This window comes from Dermochelys coriacea, chromosome 1 (genome assembly GCF_009764565.3).
Source record: "Dermochelys coriacea isolate rDerCor1 chromosome 1, rDerCor1.pri.v4, whole genome shotgun sequence".
Lineage (NCBI taxonomy): Eukaryota > Metazoa > Chordata > Testudines > Dermochelyidae > Dermochelys > Dermochelys coriacea.
Window position 1 is genome coordinate 138,304,038 of NC_050068.2, and position 16,743 is coordinate 138,320,780.

General features: G+C 39.6%; 1 protein-coding gene and 1 long non-coding RNA gene across 20 annotated transcripts in view; both read left to right on the forward strand.

Annotated features, from left to right (window-relative positions):
- BEND2 (BEN domain containing 2) overlaps positions 1–7,167 on the forward strand; it is a 38,772-nt gene extending 31,605 nt beyond the window's left edge. For 6 of the 19 annotated variants that reach the window (XM_038376420.2, XM_043504415.1, XM_038376454.2 and 3 more), the window contains 2 exons: positions 1,077–1,280; positions 1,756–3,857. In XM_038376420.2, coding sequence (XP_038232348.1) covers positions 1,077–1,280; positions 1,756–1,991 — 440 coding nt within the window. In that variant the 3' untranslated portion in view covers positions 1,992–3,857. The other 13 variants (XM_038376440.2, XM_043504407.1, XM_043504412.1 and 10 more) reach the window with 8 other exon arrangements.
- Positions 7,168–7,231: 64 nt separating this feature from the next.
- On the forward strand, positions 7,232–10,824 carry LOC122457926. Its single transcript, XR_006277677.1, has 2 exons — positions 7,232–8,261; positions 10,568–10,824. It is a non-coding gene; the product is annotated as an uncharacterized LOC122457926 (long non-coding RNA).
- The last annotated feature ends 5,919 nt before the right edge of the window (positions 10,825–16,743 follow it).

Consider the following 16,743-nt stretch of genomic DNA (forward strand, 5'->3'; position numbering starts at 1 on the left):
TAGGTGGGACGCAGAGACTGCAGAGATTGTTCTCCGTTTCCCCCACGCTGGCTAGTGATGAGGTTAGCTGAGTGGCCAGCAGGTTTGAGCCACTAACAAGAGTGAGGGCTGCCGTGAACCTCTGAGGCGATCAAATCCGCCAATAATCGCAGTACCCACAGAGGCAAAGGAGGAACTTTGTCACACTATAATGTACCTTTTATTCAGTGTGTGGTTCGCTTCTTCATTGAAATGAAGTAGTTTCAGAGTAATATAGAAGAATGTTCATACTGTTTTTCATTCTCCACCCACAAAGTTTAAATACTATCAGAAAGCAGCACTGCTTTTATTTCTTGGAAGGACTATTTATTTATTTATTTTAGCTGAAATGACACAATACAGGAAGCAGTCCTGAAGCAGGTCAAGTTGCATAACTAGCATTTCTGAAAGCATAACAAAGGCTCTGTTATGCTACTATACAGCAGAGCAAATATATATATTTGAAATAATTTTTTTGGCTGCTTAGGGTGGCTTGCAAAATAAACCATTGTGTTTAAAATACCTAGTGTTCCCGAATGCCAGGTTCCACCTGCATTATTGCACTCCTTAGATGCATGGAGTTTTCTGCATTACTGTGTGTAAAACTCTTCAGGGAGCAACTGTAAGGGTCACACAGACAGGACCTTGATTTCTGAGGATCCCATGATGCTTTTTGTAAGACCAGGGCTTGCTTCATGTCCTTGGCTAAATTTTTTCTTCCTCTCCTCCACATTCAGTATGTTGCACACTGGTTGTCTGCCTAGCTAGCTATCATTATTGCATCCCAGAGCTGCTGAATTTTAGTTCTGACTACAGTGATTCATTTCATGACTGTGCACATATCTTGTATAGTTTGTCAAGTGGTTTGAGATCTTTCAGGATGAAAGATGCTATGTGTATATATATGTTAAGTTATTTCTTCTGGACTTTCCAAACTAGTAGTATGGGGGAAAACATTGTCTTCTACCTTTCTAGTATAATGTGGTCCCCTTGAAAGAATGGAAAACAACATTTCTGCAATGAAAATAAAATATTTCTCTCTCCAACTTCCTCTCTAGAACATCTTGGGAGTCCATGGCGCAATGTTCAGTTGCCCTTCTCAGTTATTTATGTAGCCAAGGGGAAGTCTCGGCCAGAGTTGTCAGCTCGCTATCTGATTCGCCATCTCTTCACAGAAGATGTATTGGTGAAGAGCAATGTGTATGGTAATTTGGAACGTGGCATGTGTCCACTGGACTGCAACAGAATCAATGCTCTCAGAGGTATGCACAGCTAAACTCTCTTCAAAAGATGGGCTGGAAATAAATAAAAATTACTAACCTTGTATCCATAATAAAACACACAGCTTCCAAAACATTATGTGAAACTGCCATGAGATTAGAGGCACAACTAGTGGGAGGAATGGAGGAGGGGGATATATTTTTACCTCAACTCCTGATCTATGCAAGATTAAAAAACAAAACAAACAAACCCTGTCCACATATTATCTCCATAGACCATCTAGTCATTTTTCTGTATTTCAGCTTTTCCAATAACTTTTTAAAAATAGACTTCATCATCACTCTAGCTTTGATCCTTGTAACTTAATGGTGTGCTTGACTGTATTCTGTACTGGGAGAATGCACTTTTGAATACTTGTTTTGGCCCAGTTGTGTCCAAATAAAACATGTAAGCAAAACGGAGCTTGCATAAATAATTGATGATGATGCCCTACTTATCTGGTTGTTTTATCTTTAGACTTTCTTCAAGAGAACTACCCATCCTTTGATCTAAAGGAAACTGGATATGATTGGAAAGCATGTGTGGCTGCCATAAACAGTACAATCCGCAGTCTTAGACATGACCATAAGAAGGCTGCAATTGGAGTCCGAAAGAAGGTCTTGGCCACACTGCCATCAAGTGAAAAGAGTCCTCCACAAAGCCCTACTTCAGTAAAGCCGTATGAAAGTGACACTATCAACCTTACAGACTAAAAAGCTACGTCTTACAACCATCTGACATCTAGCTGCAGTCACGCTGTAGGTTGTTCAAAATACTATACAGAAGCCAATCTTGTTGGGTTGTCCCCAGCACTATATAATATACTCCACAAGGCCAAAACGGCGGAAGACCTGGGGTCCCTCCCTTCTTGAGCCACTGGCACTGATGCCTTACTCCATTCATGGTAGGTTGCATGACGGGCACTTGTCTGACAAGCACCTACTTTCAGTGAAGTACTGGTCCCAGAAGAGAGCATTTTGTCTTGAGGAAGTACACTGCACAGAACAGGAAAGAGAAAATGATTTGTCCCTCTGAACAAAACAATAAGGATTCAAAAGCCTAGCTAGGTCAAGCTTGTTGTGTTTGGGGAGGGGAAGTTGTTCTAACAGCTGGATAATATAATTGAAAAAACTTATAACATAGAAAGGAGTGTGTGATTGGTATTGCACCACTTTGAGTTGTCAGACATTTCGTTTTTTTCTCCCATCCTACAGCAGAGATTTTGTTGTAGGATAAGGGAAGATGAGGGCAACTACAACAAATACAATTGCTGGTAAGTAATATTTTTCCTCTTCCCAATGGTTGGCTCTTGTCTGGAATGAATATTAAGAGAGAATATTTTTGTATATATATTCTGGTTCTCTTTTACTCAATGTAAAATACAAAGTATAATCATTCTGAAGGGATAATCAACATATACCATACCATAGCATACCAACATAACCCACTGTTCCATGTTTGTTACATGTCCCCCTCTGTGTGTAATCCGCCGAGGATAGGAGTCTGTTTGAGCTTCCAGCTAGAGAACTTGGGTCCTGATGGACCAATGAAGTCAATGGAAGGCTTTCCATTGGCTTCACTGTGTATAGCATCAAGCCATTGGTCCTTTAGCTCAAGCTAAAGAGACTCATGCTTTAGCTCTGTATGTTCTGAGTCATGCTTAAGATGACAATTGTTACACCTATCCAGACTCACCTATAATAGTCACAGCTTTTAGGTTTCTGGGCAGTTTGTGTGAACTATCAAGCATATTTGCTCTGTTTTTTGTAGGTTGTTAGTAGTTCGAATCATTTGACATCCTAACCCTACAAAGTCAAACCCTGAAAGGTGAAAATGCAGACTCTCTTTTCAGACATTGTTTGTTTCCAAGATAGTCAGGATTGCTGGAGCAATCCGAAATAGTCCCTCAGAAATAGTTACATATGTTCCTTATTTCCCCCCTCCACCATAAGATTTTATACATAATATGTTGTTAAAGCATCTTATTTTGGAAATTACTTGACTCTAATAGTCATAAATACTGTATATGAATAGAAAATAACTTTCCTTCCATTTTTTACATGGCTGTATATACATTTAGGCTTAAACAAATCATTTGAATGGATTTATTTTCACTATAGATTTTATGCTGTTGTTGTTTAGTCCTCAAATTAACATTTGAAATAGAGTTGTTCTTGTTTGACCGACAAACTATCATTCTTCTTCTTTAGGATCCTCCTTGCAAAATACCAACAGTTTTAGAATCTAGTCTGTTGGTATTTCCAGTTACAAAACTCAGAAAAATACCAAAAATACTAGGATTTTTTTTTTTTTTTTCAGTATTTGTAGAGAATTTTTCCACTGTCATCCACAGATGTAAATGTCAGGATGGCATATTTATAGACTTGGCTAACTAGCACTGAATTCTGTCAATGTGATGTGTACTTCTATCTTCCATTTTGAAGAGACCCAAATAACTGAACAAAAAATAGTAATAGTTTCCTCATAATTGTACCAATTTTTGCTAACTTTTGTAAAATGTATTTTGCCCTTAGGAAAGAATATTTTACAAATAAAATTAGAATATATTTGCTCCTTTACTGACTGAATTTGTATTAAATACTGGTGTTTCTTGTTTGGGGACCATAGTTGAAGGGTAGTTTTACCTAGAAAAGGGACTTTTTGATCTCCTGTCAAAGACATGGGCTTTGGGAAGAGTTTTTGCCTAAGATTAACTGGCTGCTTCTGCACATGTTATAAAAAATTGATTATTTTGGCCATCAAAATCGTAAGTAACCAGATAATATGTTGTCTACGTGAGGAAGTTGCAATGGGTTGACTAGAGGGGTAACTTTCAACTGATTTAGTTAAGCCAGAGCAAACCCTTGTGTGGACATGCTTGTTTGGGGTTCACTTAGGTCAATTAGGAATCTGTTTTAAGATAACCTAAAACAAGCCATCATAAACTGAAATAAGCATGTCTGCAAAGGCACTTGCACCAGTCTAACTAAATCAATTCAGGAATTAATGTAAACTGGTGTGACTTTCTTGTGTAGACAAGATCTTACTCTGACATGATTCCAGAATCTAGTTCTGAAACTAGATTCAAGGTGCTCGTTTCAACATCTTTATACATCAGACTTAATGGGCAACTGACACAATTTAAGTCCGGAGGCCACTGCATGTCTGCTTAGTAACTGTAAGGTTTAGAAAACTAAAACTCTTGTTGATGCATCCATTGCAGACATGTGTGAATGATGGCGAGTATGGGTTTTTTCACATTTTAATGCAGTCCAGTTTTCATGTGAAAAAAGAATGTAAGTTTGAAGGACATCCAAGTTTAGCCATGAAACCTGGGTTTTGCCCATATGTTACACTGAGAATGAAAAGAGCTGTTTATCTGAAACATTCTAGAATGAATTTACAGTTTAAGATTGATTCTATAAAAATACAATGATGATAGAAAGGTAAGTATTGCAACAAATATGGGGCCTGATCCTGCAGTCCCAGCTCAACCTATGGACCTTAATGGAAATTTTGTATCGGGCCAGCAAAACAGCCCTTCAGCATTGATTTCCAGATCACCACTCTCACAAAGAAACCTCGGGCAGGAGCAAGAACATCTCCACAAATATTCCCTCCATTTCCAATATATTGTTCCTGTGGGATTCACAGAAAGAGTGGGGGGAGGTGTCTTCCTCTGCATTCTTAGTTCTTGGGGGTTCTGCGGGAGGTCACAGCCATTCGCATGGAGGCGGTCTGTCTCCGGAACAGAATGTTGGGTGCCTTCCTCCAGCCCCCAGGCAAGCACAGCTTCGCTTCAGGTCAGTTACCAAGCACATTCCTCCTCCTCACAGCCTCTAGGATCTCCCACCATGCTGGCAAGGATGCGTGGGTGGGTGCGAGAGAGGGAGGAAGAGGAAAACAAATGAGGATAACACATCCACCTCCCCATGCACAGCAACCCCACTAAGGTCTCTCAGAGGGAGATTGGGGAGGATTGTGCTATGAAAGGAGGACGAGATCTGTGTGCTGATGGGGGGGGCCCCGTCGAATGATCTAATTCTGACTCTTCCTGTCCTCCAGTGCAGGGATGTACGTATGTTTTGGATAGCAGTTGGGGGCTGGAATTCCATGGCTGTTGGTCGTATTCAGTCATGCACATTTCAAGGCATGTGTTGAAAATATCCAGCTTGTGGGCAGACTCAGCTGTAGTAGGCATAACTCATTCCTTAGAACAATAATATCAGTGTGTCAAAAGAAAAATCTAAAATAAGTTACTGAAATGAATATAACGATACAATTTATGTCATACATACAGATTCTAGAAAACCAATGTTATATGCTAACAACTTTTTAGTTACTGAATAAATTAAATGCAAATGAAACAATGGATCATAGGTTATTTTCTTACAGATGCAGTAAACGATGGTGTCCATGTATAGAAGATAAGGGAATATAGCAAAATCAAGGCACTAGGTTTAATGCTGGAGGAATCTGGGCTTGGAGTGCATTAATTCTCTATACCCGTTTTGTCCTTGGCACTTCTGGGACCACCAACCAGGGTGCTAATTGTGATGGTGGATTTTGTGATCGTTGTAATAAAAGAGCATCATTGCAGTTACATCTCTGTTAAAAACTGGACTGATTATCGAAAAGGGGAGTCGAGTCTACATTCTGAGTGGATCTAGCAAGCATGCAGTAATATGTTCTGTTCTATTTCTAAAGCAAGGTGAGACTTCAATGGTGAATTTAACTTTGAAATTTAAAACCACACAGTTTTCATTGGGCAAAGATAATTTCCCACGCAGTACTATTCACTTTGGTGTACATCTGTTTTTACCAATTGTGTCGATAACCTTCAAAAGCTGTTCCAACGGTACTTTGCAGTTGCAACTGTTAAGGTCACTGAGTCTTCAAAGGTGAGCAAGTTGCTTGTGTCTCATACAGGTTTGGATTTTCTTTCTTTTGGGGCTAGTGCATGTTCTCCCTTAGCATTTGTTTGGTTAGTTTGGTCAGAGGAGGAGTTCAGAATGTGATATAATATGGGTACAATATTTTGCACATTTTTATTGCTGGCTTGTGTTTGAGAGTTCTTTGATGCAACAGTCACTTTGTACTTCCCTGGTGTAATCACTGAAACTGCTGACTAAATGCTCTTTTTGTTGAGAGTTTGATTAGGTGCTTAAGCATTAATTTTATTTAAAACTTCATGTTAAAATCATTTTGGTCATTTTAAATACAAGGTTAAGTATCATCATATTTACTATTTTTTTGTGTTCTCTTTCACACTGTAGGATTTTTTAGAAAGACATGAGACCATCAGATTAGAAGTGCTTACAGCACCATCAAGCAAGGGCCTAAATAAGTTCCATGTTTAAAGGATAATATTAAGCATTTTCACAATAAACATGCAGTATTGCGAGTTTCATTTTTATCTGAAATACAGATTTCAAATGCTCAACTTGACACCTCTTGGATAGAGCTGGTCAAACATTTTCAATTTTTTTTTTTTTAAACTGAAAAATGACCTAATTCCAAAAATGATTTTGTTGACATTTTGCAATTTGAAAACCATTAGCAAAATATTTATCTCTTTCTTAATCTGGGGTTTTGATAACATTTTAGAGATGCAAATAGTTTATTAAAATAATTAAATATAAATTTGGAAATCCATTTCTGAAAAGTGACTTGCTGAAATATCTTGACTACATGCTGAAGCAACACCTGGCATATATGCTGAAAAAAGAAAATCAGGCCTTCAGTCAGCTGTATGGAGCAAGTGGTCATTTTGAACATTTTTGTAATTATTTGTGATGTTTTCTCATAAACCATTTCTGGTAAGAAAATCTAAGAGTTTTGTCACAGTAAAGACTTCAGAATTGTGCTCACAATGAGAATGTATTGGGCCAGTGCCAAAGGAAAGAGGGGTGGGTGTGTGTGTGTGTGTGTGTGTGTGTGTGTGTGTGTGTGTGTGTTTGTTTTTAACGAGGCATGAAATTCTCTAAGCTCCTGTCTTTAGACACAGAAGTTGCCAACTACAGACAAAAAGGTACAGAACTAAAGAAATAGTATCCTTTTTTATTCTAGTTATTGAATTCAGTGCAGTATATTTAATTGAAGCTTTGCGCAGACTACAATGACACGGTGTGGTTTTAACACGTGGTAACTAACAGTCTGGAAAGTCTAGTGCAGCCTCTTTTTCTTTTAGTGTAGTTGGTCCAATAAAAGATACTACCTCACCCACCTTGTCTCTCTAGTGCAAAGAAGGCAGTGTATATATCTAATATGTGCTAAGCTGGTTAAAAGTTAAAGCCTAGGCTCCAGATGGTATGCATTGTCTAGACTAGATGTTGGGTGTGGTTTTTTTGGTTTTTTTTTTTAAACACGTTAACATATGCTAACATCCTACCTTTAAACCCTAGTCTAGACACAGCCTACAAGGCAGTTGATACCGAGAAGTTACATCAGCATAGCTACATCACTCGGGTGTGAAAAATCCACACCCCTGAGCAATGTGGGTTAAGCCAAACAACCTACCGGAATAAACAGCACTAGGTCAATGGAAGAATTTTTCTGTTGACCTAGTTATTATCTCTTGGGGAGGTGGATAGTGTCTTTACTGAAGCACTACAATGGCACTGCTGTAGCATTTCAAGGTGAAGAAACCCTTATTGTCTGCAGGAATCCAGACTGTTACTTTAAGTTGTTTCCTCATAAGGTTTGGCCCTGCAGGCTACTGAGTTTGGACAAAATAAGTGCAGAGGAGAGGGCTAGCACTGAGTAGGCCTGATCCTATGGCCTTTCATCACACAAGTAGTCCATTTTAATAGTTCTTACTTTTCAGAGAAGACCTGCATTTTAAGTGCAATTCTCCATATGCAAATGGCAACCCCTGTGTTGCATAGTGCTTCCTGTGAGATGCTGACTACCCTCAACTCCTTTTGAAGTCAGTGGAAATTGGATTGGGAATTAGTTATTTCAAGAACTTCATGCCACCTGCAGTATGTATTGCCATAAAAAGCGTGCCAATGAGCAGACACCAGGAGAGATTGATAATATAGGGCAGTCACGAGGGCCTGCCACAGAAGTGCTTCTAGAAGTTATCATGAAATTGTATTTCATAATCAGTTCCATGTCTCATGATGTATTCTGGGCACAATGTTGTTACTGGCCCATTAGCTAGAAGTCGCCTACTTCCCTCAACTACCTTCGCTTGGATAGACCATAACAAAGCACCATGGTCTATAGGTGCCCCGATGATACAGTCTCACAACCCTGGCCTGTAGCATGCAGGTGAGGCCCTTAATCAGGACAGCCATTTCACTCAGATATTTTCCTGTTCATCAATCAGGGTTTCTCAATTAAGAGGATTCTGTGTGGTAGCAAAAAGACAGATGCGTTTTGTCTATTTTGATATTTATATTCCTGATCTAATACCGTGGGCTTTGAAAACCTGCTGATCATTAATTTTCTAGTAGCAGTTGTGGCCCAAGAAGTTAACACTGTTTGTTTGTCTGTCTGTAATGTTGGCTTAGTTACTTGACCCGTCCCTTTCTCCCAAGTTGAGGAACAAATCACAATTACCAGAAGGATTGTTGGGTCACACATCACATGGAGTATGCTAAGCGCACCACTTCTGCAGCATGTAATTTAGGGACAGGATACTGGCTGCAGCTCATGCAAACCTTATACTAACAATGCCTAGCTCCTGTATCGCCATGCTCCTCGGTAGACCTGAAAGTACTTTACAAACGAGGTTGGTATTATTATTCCCATTTTACAGACGGAGAAACTGAGACCCAGGGAGGAAAGTGCGTGAGGTCACTTAACAGATCAATAACAGAGCTTGGAATTGAGTCCAGATCTCCTGAGTTTACTCCAGTGCCATACCTAGTACACCACACTGCCTCCCATGAAATATTTCACTGTTAGCTTGTTCTCTCCCCTTCCTCTCTTTGTTTTTCTTCACTTTATTTATTTTTTTATTTATTTAATTTGTGTGGCAGGAACCCTCACCCAGGTTTGCTATGCACTGTACAAATATATAGAGATAGTCCCTGCCCCATGCAGCTCACAATATAAGTTAAATTTCTATGATCAAAGAGGCAAATTTGAGCAAGTTTGTTTATCTGGCCCTGTCAAGGTTCCTTCCCCACTCTGAACTTTAGGGTATAGATGTGGGGACCTGCATGAAAGACCCCCTAAGCTTATTCTTACCAGCTGAGATTAAAAACTTCCCCAAGATACAAACTTTGCCTTGTCCTTGAACAGTATTCTGCCACCACCAAGCGTTTTTAAACAAAGAACAGGAAAAGAGACCACTTGGAGACATCTTACCCCAAAATATCCTCCCAGGGCCTACACCCCTTTCCTGGGGAAGGCTTGATAAAAATCCTCACCAATTTGTACAGGTGAACAGAGACCCAAACCCTTGGATTTTAAGAACAATGAAAAAACAATCTGGTTCTTAAAAGAAGAATTTTATTTAAAGAAAAGGTAAAAATCACCTTTGTAAAATCAGGATGGTAAATATTTTACAGGGTAATCAGATTTAAAACATAGAGAATCCCTTTAGGCAAAACCTTAAGTTACAAAAAGACACAAAAACAGGAATGTACATTCCCTTCAGCACAGCTTATTTTACAAGCCATTAAACAAAAGAAAATCTAACGCATTTTCTAGCTAGATTAATTACTAACTTTACAGGAGTTGTAAGGCTGTATTCCTGATCTGTTCCCGGCAAAAGTATCACACAGACAGAGAGAACCCTTTGTTTCCCCCTCCTACCCGCCCAGATTTGAAAGTATTTTGTCCCCTCATTGGTCATTTTGGGTCAGGTGCCAGCGAGGTTACCTTAGCTTCTGAGCCCTCTACAGGTGAAAGGGTTTTGCCTCTGGCCAGGAGGGATTTTATAGCACTGTATACAGAAAGGTGGTTACCCTTTCCTTTATATTTATAATAGGCCCAATGCAGTAACAGTAAAGACCATCTATGCTATGTTGCCTTACGGGAAAAGCTCAACAACAAATGTAACTACGTAGAAAGAGATGGCTTGATTACTTGCTGATGGTTCAGTGATTTGGATTCATGGTAGTATCCTTGCTCTTCCTCCTATCCTGGCTCATTGGAATCAGGAGTCTTCACTGCGATTTGGCAACAGATGTACAGAGAGGGATTGTCTGAGTTATCTGATCCACAGGATAATTCCCTTTCCTTTAAGCAGTTATGCTGGCAGGAAATTTGGAAAGAAAAGGACTGCAGAAGCCATTTAGGTTGACTTGATAACCTGTTTGTATTTTAAATGCAGAGGCTCTGTCTCCTATAGTCTTGGTTAAGGGGGTAGAAGAGAAGAAAGCAGAGAAAATGCAACACCCTGATGTCTGTGGCATGAAAGTGCAGAATATAGACACAAGTTAAAATAAAATGTCAAAGCTAGAGAAACTAGAGAGAGCATTTCAGTGGTATAATCCTCTCTGACTTTACTGACCCTAACTTTATATTCTTCATGCAGTTATCTGTAAAACCATTTAAACTAAGAGCCAAATAAATTATTTAATATGTTAAGAGGTCAAAAGATACTTTTCATTGTAACTATTTTCCATTTTCCTTGTTGCAACTCTGAAGAAAGATTTAGTTTCCCTTTTAAAGCATGTGACCTTCTGGAAAACAAATGGATTTGTAAAGGCTGCTTATTGTATTCTAGAAAACCAATTAAAGAGATTTTAAAATATATATATATATATATATATATATATATATATATATATATATATATTCAAATTGGTCTTCCATGCATTTCAGAGGTTTCCTTTTCAAATCCCGATAAGACATTTTCAATAAAATGTTGGTCTCCTTTTGCATGCATTTGGATTATACATGGGGATTATTTTTCCTGCTGACTTATCTCTGATGGAAGATGCAAGTACAATTGTAATAGCTACCTCCTTTTTTAAAAAAAACAATATACAATAAGCAGCCTTTACCAATCCCTTTTGATGTATGAAATCCTGTATAGAATGGCTATTCTGCAACGGCAGGTAGCAGGTTCTTTTCTTTTAAACACTTTTTGTCTTTCATTTTAATAAATATATTTTTAGTGATCATGGGAGAAGGAGGGCTCAGAAGTTCCTCACTATTCTCCAGGTAGCAGCAGAGAAATAGTTTCACATATCAGTCATATTTTCAGTGTGTAACTTTCTTTTTTTTTTTAAACCTCGTGGCAGTAATATATGTTTCTTTTTAGCCAGCCAGAGGGCAAAGACAACACATCTTCATCCTACAAAGAAGCCAATGTTATGACTTGCCTTATTTTTGTGGCTATTCGGTATTTCATTTTGAATATACAGTGTGTCACATGGGGCCTTTTCTCTCAGAAGCCAAGAGAGAAATGTACTCAAGCAAGAGTAGCGCGTCTGGAAGCCAATCTGTAGAGGCATTCGTTTGGGTTTCATTGTTGCATATTATGGACCGATCTGCAAATACCTGCCCAAGTGCTTAACTTTGCTATCCCAGATGGGACTACTCACAACAGTAAAATTAAGCATGGTAAGTATTTGTAGATTAGGCTTAAAGCCAAGTGAAGCCATCAAACATGAGCCAAAAAATAAAACCCCACCTAAAAAGATCAGGGTGAACAAATTTATGGGCCAGATACTGTCTGCCTGTTTTTTGCACAGATCTGAGAATGTTGAGAGCACTTAAATATAGTAAAAACAACAACAAATGACTATGACTGACCTTACAAAAATGCTCGAAATCTGATCTTCAAAACATTGAAATGGGGAGATGTTTCCTATGTTTTGTCTTAACTTCTCAGCAAAAGGCCCAGTTTAATTAAGTATTGGCCAAATTCCAGCAGTCACAAAGAAAGATACGATGGGGACCATTCGCAGCCATTCGAATCAATGAGAGTCTTTCCATAGATTTCAGTGGGCTTTAGATCAGCCCCTTAATACATAGCTAAATATTTAAAGGTGATGTGTGTATTTGTATCTAAGATATTATCATCAGTAATAAGGAACCTTCAACCATAGCGCCAGGCATATATTTTGACCAATTTCTCTGCCACCAAAACCCCCCTTTTTTTTTTTTTTTTTTTTTTCCTTCTGGATTTAGGCTGTGGCCATTCCAGTTTCTGAGCTACCTCAGTCTTCCCTCTCCCTCAAGGGATTTGAGCCCACACTTCTCGCCCCCTCCCTGACTCTCCACTACTGGATCCCTACTCCTAAGCCATTCTGCTCAACAGACCAACTTTGTAACTTGTCCCAGCTGCTGCAATTCTCTGCCCTCCAAAAAACCTAACCTGTCTCCCAAAGAATTCAATACCCAGAAGTCACCTACTACAGGTCACCTACTACAGGACAGGCCCAACAAAGAAAATGACAGAATGCCACTAGCCATCACCTTCAGCCCCCAACTAAAACCTCTCCAACACATCATCAAGGATCTACAACCCATCCTGAAGGACGACCCATCACTCTCACAGATCTTGGGAGACAAGCCAGTCCTTGCTTACAGACAGTCCCCCAATCTGAACCAAATACTCACCAGCAACCACACACCACACAACAGAACCACTAACCCAGGAACCTATCCTTGCAACAAAGCCCGTTGCCAACTCTGCCCACATATCTATTCAGGGGACACCATCATAGGGCCTAATCACATCAGCCACACTATCAGAGGCTCATCTCATCTCATCTGCGCATCTACCAATGTGATATATGCCATCATGTGCCAGCAATGCCCCTCTGCCATGTACATTGGTCAAACTGGACAGTCTCTACGTAAAAGAATAAATGGACACAAATCAGACGTCAAGAATTATAACATTCAGAAACCAATTGGAGAACGCTTCAATCTCTCTGGTCACTCGATTACAGACCTGAGGGTGGCTATTCTTCAACAAAAAAACTTCAAAAACAGACTCCAATGAGAGACTGCGGAATTGGAATTAATTTGCAAACTGGATACAATTAATTTAGGCTTGAATAGAGACTGGGAATGGATGAGTCATTACACAAAGTAAAACTATTTCCCTATGTTATTTCTCCCCCCTGACCCCACCCCACCCCCCACTGTTCCTCAGATGTTCTTGTTAACTGCTGGAAATAGCCTACCTTGCTTGTCACCATGAAAGGTTTTCCTCCCTCCTCCCCTGCTGCTGGTGATGGCTCATCTTAAGTGATCACTCTCCTTACAGTGTGTATGATAAAACCCATTGTTTCATGTTTTCTGTGTGTGTAGATCAATCTCCCCTCTGTATTTTCCACCAAATGCATCCGATGAAGTGAACTGTAGCTTACGAAAGCTTATGCTCAAATAAATTTGTTAGTCTCTAATGTGCCACAAGTGCTGTTTAGGAAAGACAGAAACAAAGGTAAAGGGGGTGGAGTAGCATTGTATATCAATGATGAGTTAGAATGTAAAGAAATAAGAAGCGATGCAATGGATAAGACAGAGTCTGTCTGGGCAAAAATTACATTGGGGAAGAAAACTAGTAAAGCCTCTCCTACGATAGTGCTTGGGATGTGCTATAGACCTCCGGGATCTAATTTGGATATGGATAGAGCCCTTTTTAATGTCTTTAATCAAGTAAATACTAATGGAAACTGCGTGATCATGGGAGACTTTAACTTCCCAGATATAGACTGGAGGACCAGTGCTAGTAATAATAATAGGGCTTAGATTTTCCTAGATGCGATAGCTGATAGATTCCTTCATCAAGTAGTTGCTGAACCGACTAGAGGGGATGCCATTTTAGATTTAATTTTGGTGAGTAGCGAGGACCTCATAGAAGAAATGGTTGTAGGGGACAATCTTGGCTCAAGTCATCATGAGCTAATTCAGTTCAAACTAAATGGAAGGATTAACAAAAATAAATCTGCAACTAGGGTTTTTGATTTCAAAAGGGCTGACTTTCAAAAATTAAGGAAATTAGTTAGGGAAGTGGATTGGACTGAAGAACTTGTGGATCTAAAGGTAGAGGAGGCCTGGGATTACTTTAAATCAAAACTGCAGAAGCTATCGGAAGCCTGTATCCCAAGAAAGGGGAAAAAATTCATAGGAAGGAGTTGTAGACCAAGCTGGATGAGCAAGCATCTTAGAGAGGTGATTATGAAGAAGCAGAAAGCATACAGGGAGTGGAAGATGGGAGGGATCAGCAAGGAAAGCTACCTAATTGAGGTCAGAAGATGTAGGGATAAAGTGAGAGAGGCTAAAAGTCGAGTAGAGTTGGACCTTGCAAAGGGAATTAAAACCAATAGTAAAAGGTTCTATAGCCATATAAATAAGAAGAAAACTAAGAAGGAAGAAGTGGGGCCGCTTAACACTGAGGATGGAGCGGAGGTTAAAGATAATCTAGGCATGGCCCAATATCTAAACAAATACTTTGCCTCAGTCTTTAATAAGGCTAAAGAGGATCTTGGGGATAATGGTAGCATGACAAATGGGAAGGAGGATATAGAGGTAGATATTACCATATCAGAGGTAGAAGCGAAACTGAAACAGCTTAATGGGACTAAATCGGGGGGCCCAGATAATCTTCATCCAAGAATATTAAAGGAATTGGCACCTGAAATTGCAAGCCCATTAGCAAGAATTTTTAATGAATCTGTAAACTCAGGAATAGTACCGAATGATTGGAGAATTGCTAATATAGTTCCTATTTTTAAGAAAGGGAAAAAAAAGTGATCCGGGTAACTACAGGCCAGGTAGTTTGACATCTGTAGTATGCAAGGTCCTGGAAAAAATTTTGAAGGAGAAATTAGTTAAGGACATTGAAGTCAATGGTAAATGGGACAAAATACAACATGGTTTTACAAAAGGTAGATCGTGCCAAACCAATCTAATCTCCTTTTTTGAAAAAGTAACAGATTTTTTAGATAAAGGAAATGCAGTGGATCTAATTTACCTAGATTTCAGTAAGGCATTTGATACCGTGCCACATGGGGAATTATTAGTTAAATTGGAGAAGATGGGGATCAATATGAACATCAGAAGGTGGATAAGGAATTGGTTAAAGGGGAGACTGCAACGGGTCCTACTGAAAGGCGAACTGTCAGGTTGGAGGGAGGTTACCAGTGGAGTTCCTCAGGGATCGGTTTTGGGACCAATCTTATTTAATCTTTTTGTTACTGACCTTGGCACAAAAAGTGGGAGTGTGCTAATAAAGTTTGCAGATGATACAAAGCTGGGAGGTATTGCCAATTCGGAGAAGGATCGGGATATTATACAGGAGGATCTGGATGACCTTGTAAACTGGAGTAATAGTAATAGGATGAAATTTAATAGTGAGAAGTGTAAGGTTATGCATTTAGGGATTAATAACAAGAATTTTAGTTATATGTTGGGGACGCATCAATTAGAAGTAACGGAAGAGGAGAAGGACCTTGGAGTATTGGTTGATCATAGGATGACTATGAGCTGCCAATGTGCTATGGCTGTGAAAAAAGCTAATGCGGTTTTGGGATGCATCAGGAGAGGCATTTCCAGTAGGGATAAGGAGGTTTTAGTACCGTTATACAAGGCACTAGTGAGACCTCACCTGGAATACTGTGTGCAGTTCTGGTCTCCCATGTTTAAAAAGGATGAATTCAAACTGGAGCAGGTACAGAGAAGGGCTACTAGGATGATCCGAGGAATGGAAAACTTGTCATATGAAAGGACACTTAAGGAGCTTGGCTTGTTTAGCCTAACTAAAAGAAGGTTGAGGGGAGATATGATTGCTCTCTATAAATATATCAGAGGGATAAATATAGGAGAGGGAGAGGAATTATTTAAGCTCAGCACCAATGTGGACACAAGAACAAATGGGTATAAACTGGCCACCAGGAAGTTTAGACTTGAAATCAGATGAAGGTTTTTAACCATCAGAGGAGTGAAGTTTTGGAATAACCTTCCAAGGGAAGCAGTGGGGGCAAAAGATCTATCTGGTTTTAAGATTCTACTCGATAAGTTTATGGAGGAGATGGTATGATGGGATAATGGGATTTTGGTAAGTAATTGATCTTTAAATATTCAGGGTAAATAGGCCAAATCCCCTGAGATGGGATATTAGATGGATGGGATCTGATTTACTACAGAAAACTCTTTCCTGGGTATCTGGCTGGTGAATCTTGCCCATGTGCTCAGGGTTTGGCTGATTGCCATGTTTGGGGTCAGGAGGGAGTTTTCCTCCAGGGCAGATTGGAGAGGCCCTGGAGGGTTTTTTTGCCTTCCTTTGTAGCATGGGGCATGGTTGACTGGAGGGAGGCTTCTCTGCTCCCTCGAAGTTTTGAACCATGATTTGAGGACTTCAATAGCTCAGACATGGGTGAGGTTTTTCATAGGAGTGGGTGGGTGACATTCTGTGGCCTGCGCTGTGCAGGAGGTCGGACTAGATGATCAGCGTGGTCCCTTCTGACCTTAGTATCTATGAATCTAAGTACTCCTTTTCTTTTTGCGAATACAGACTAACACGGCTACTACTCTGAAACCAGGGTA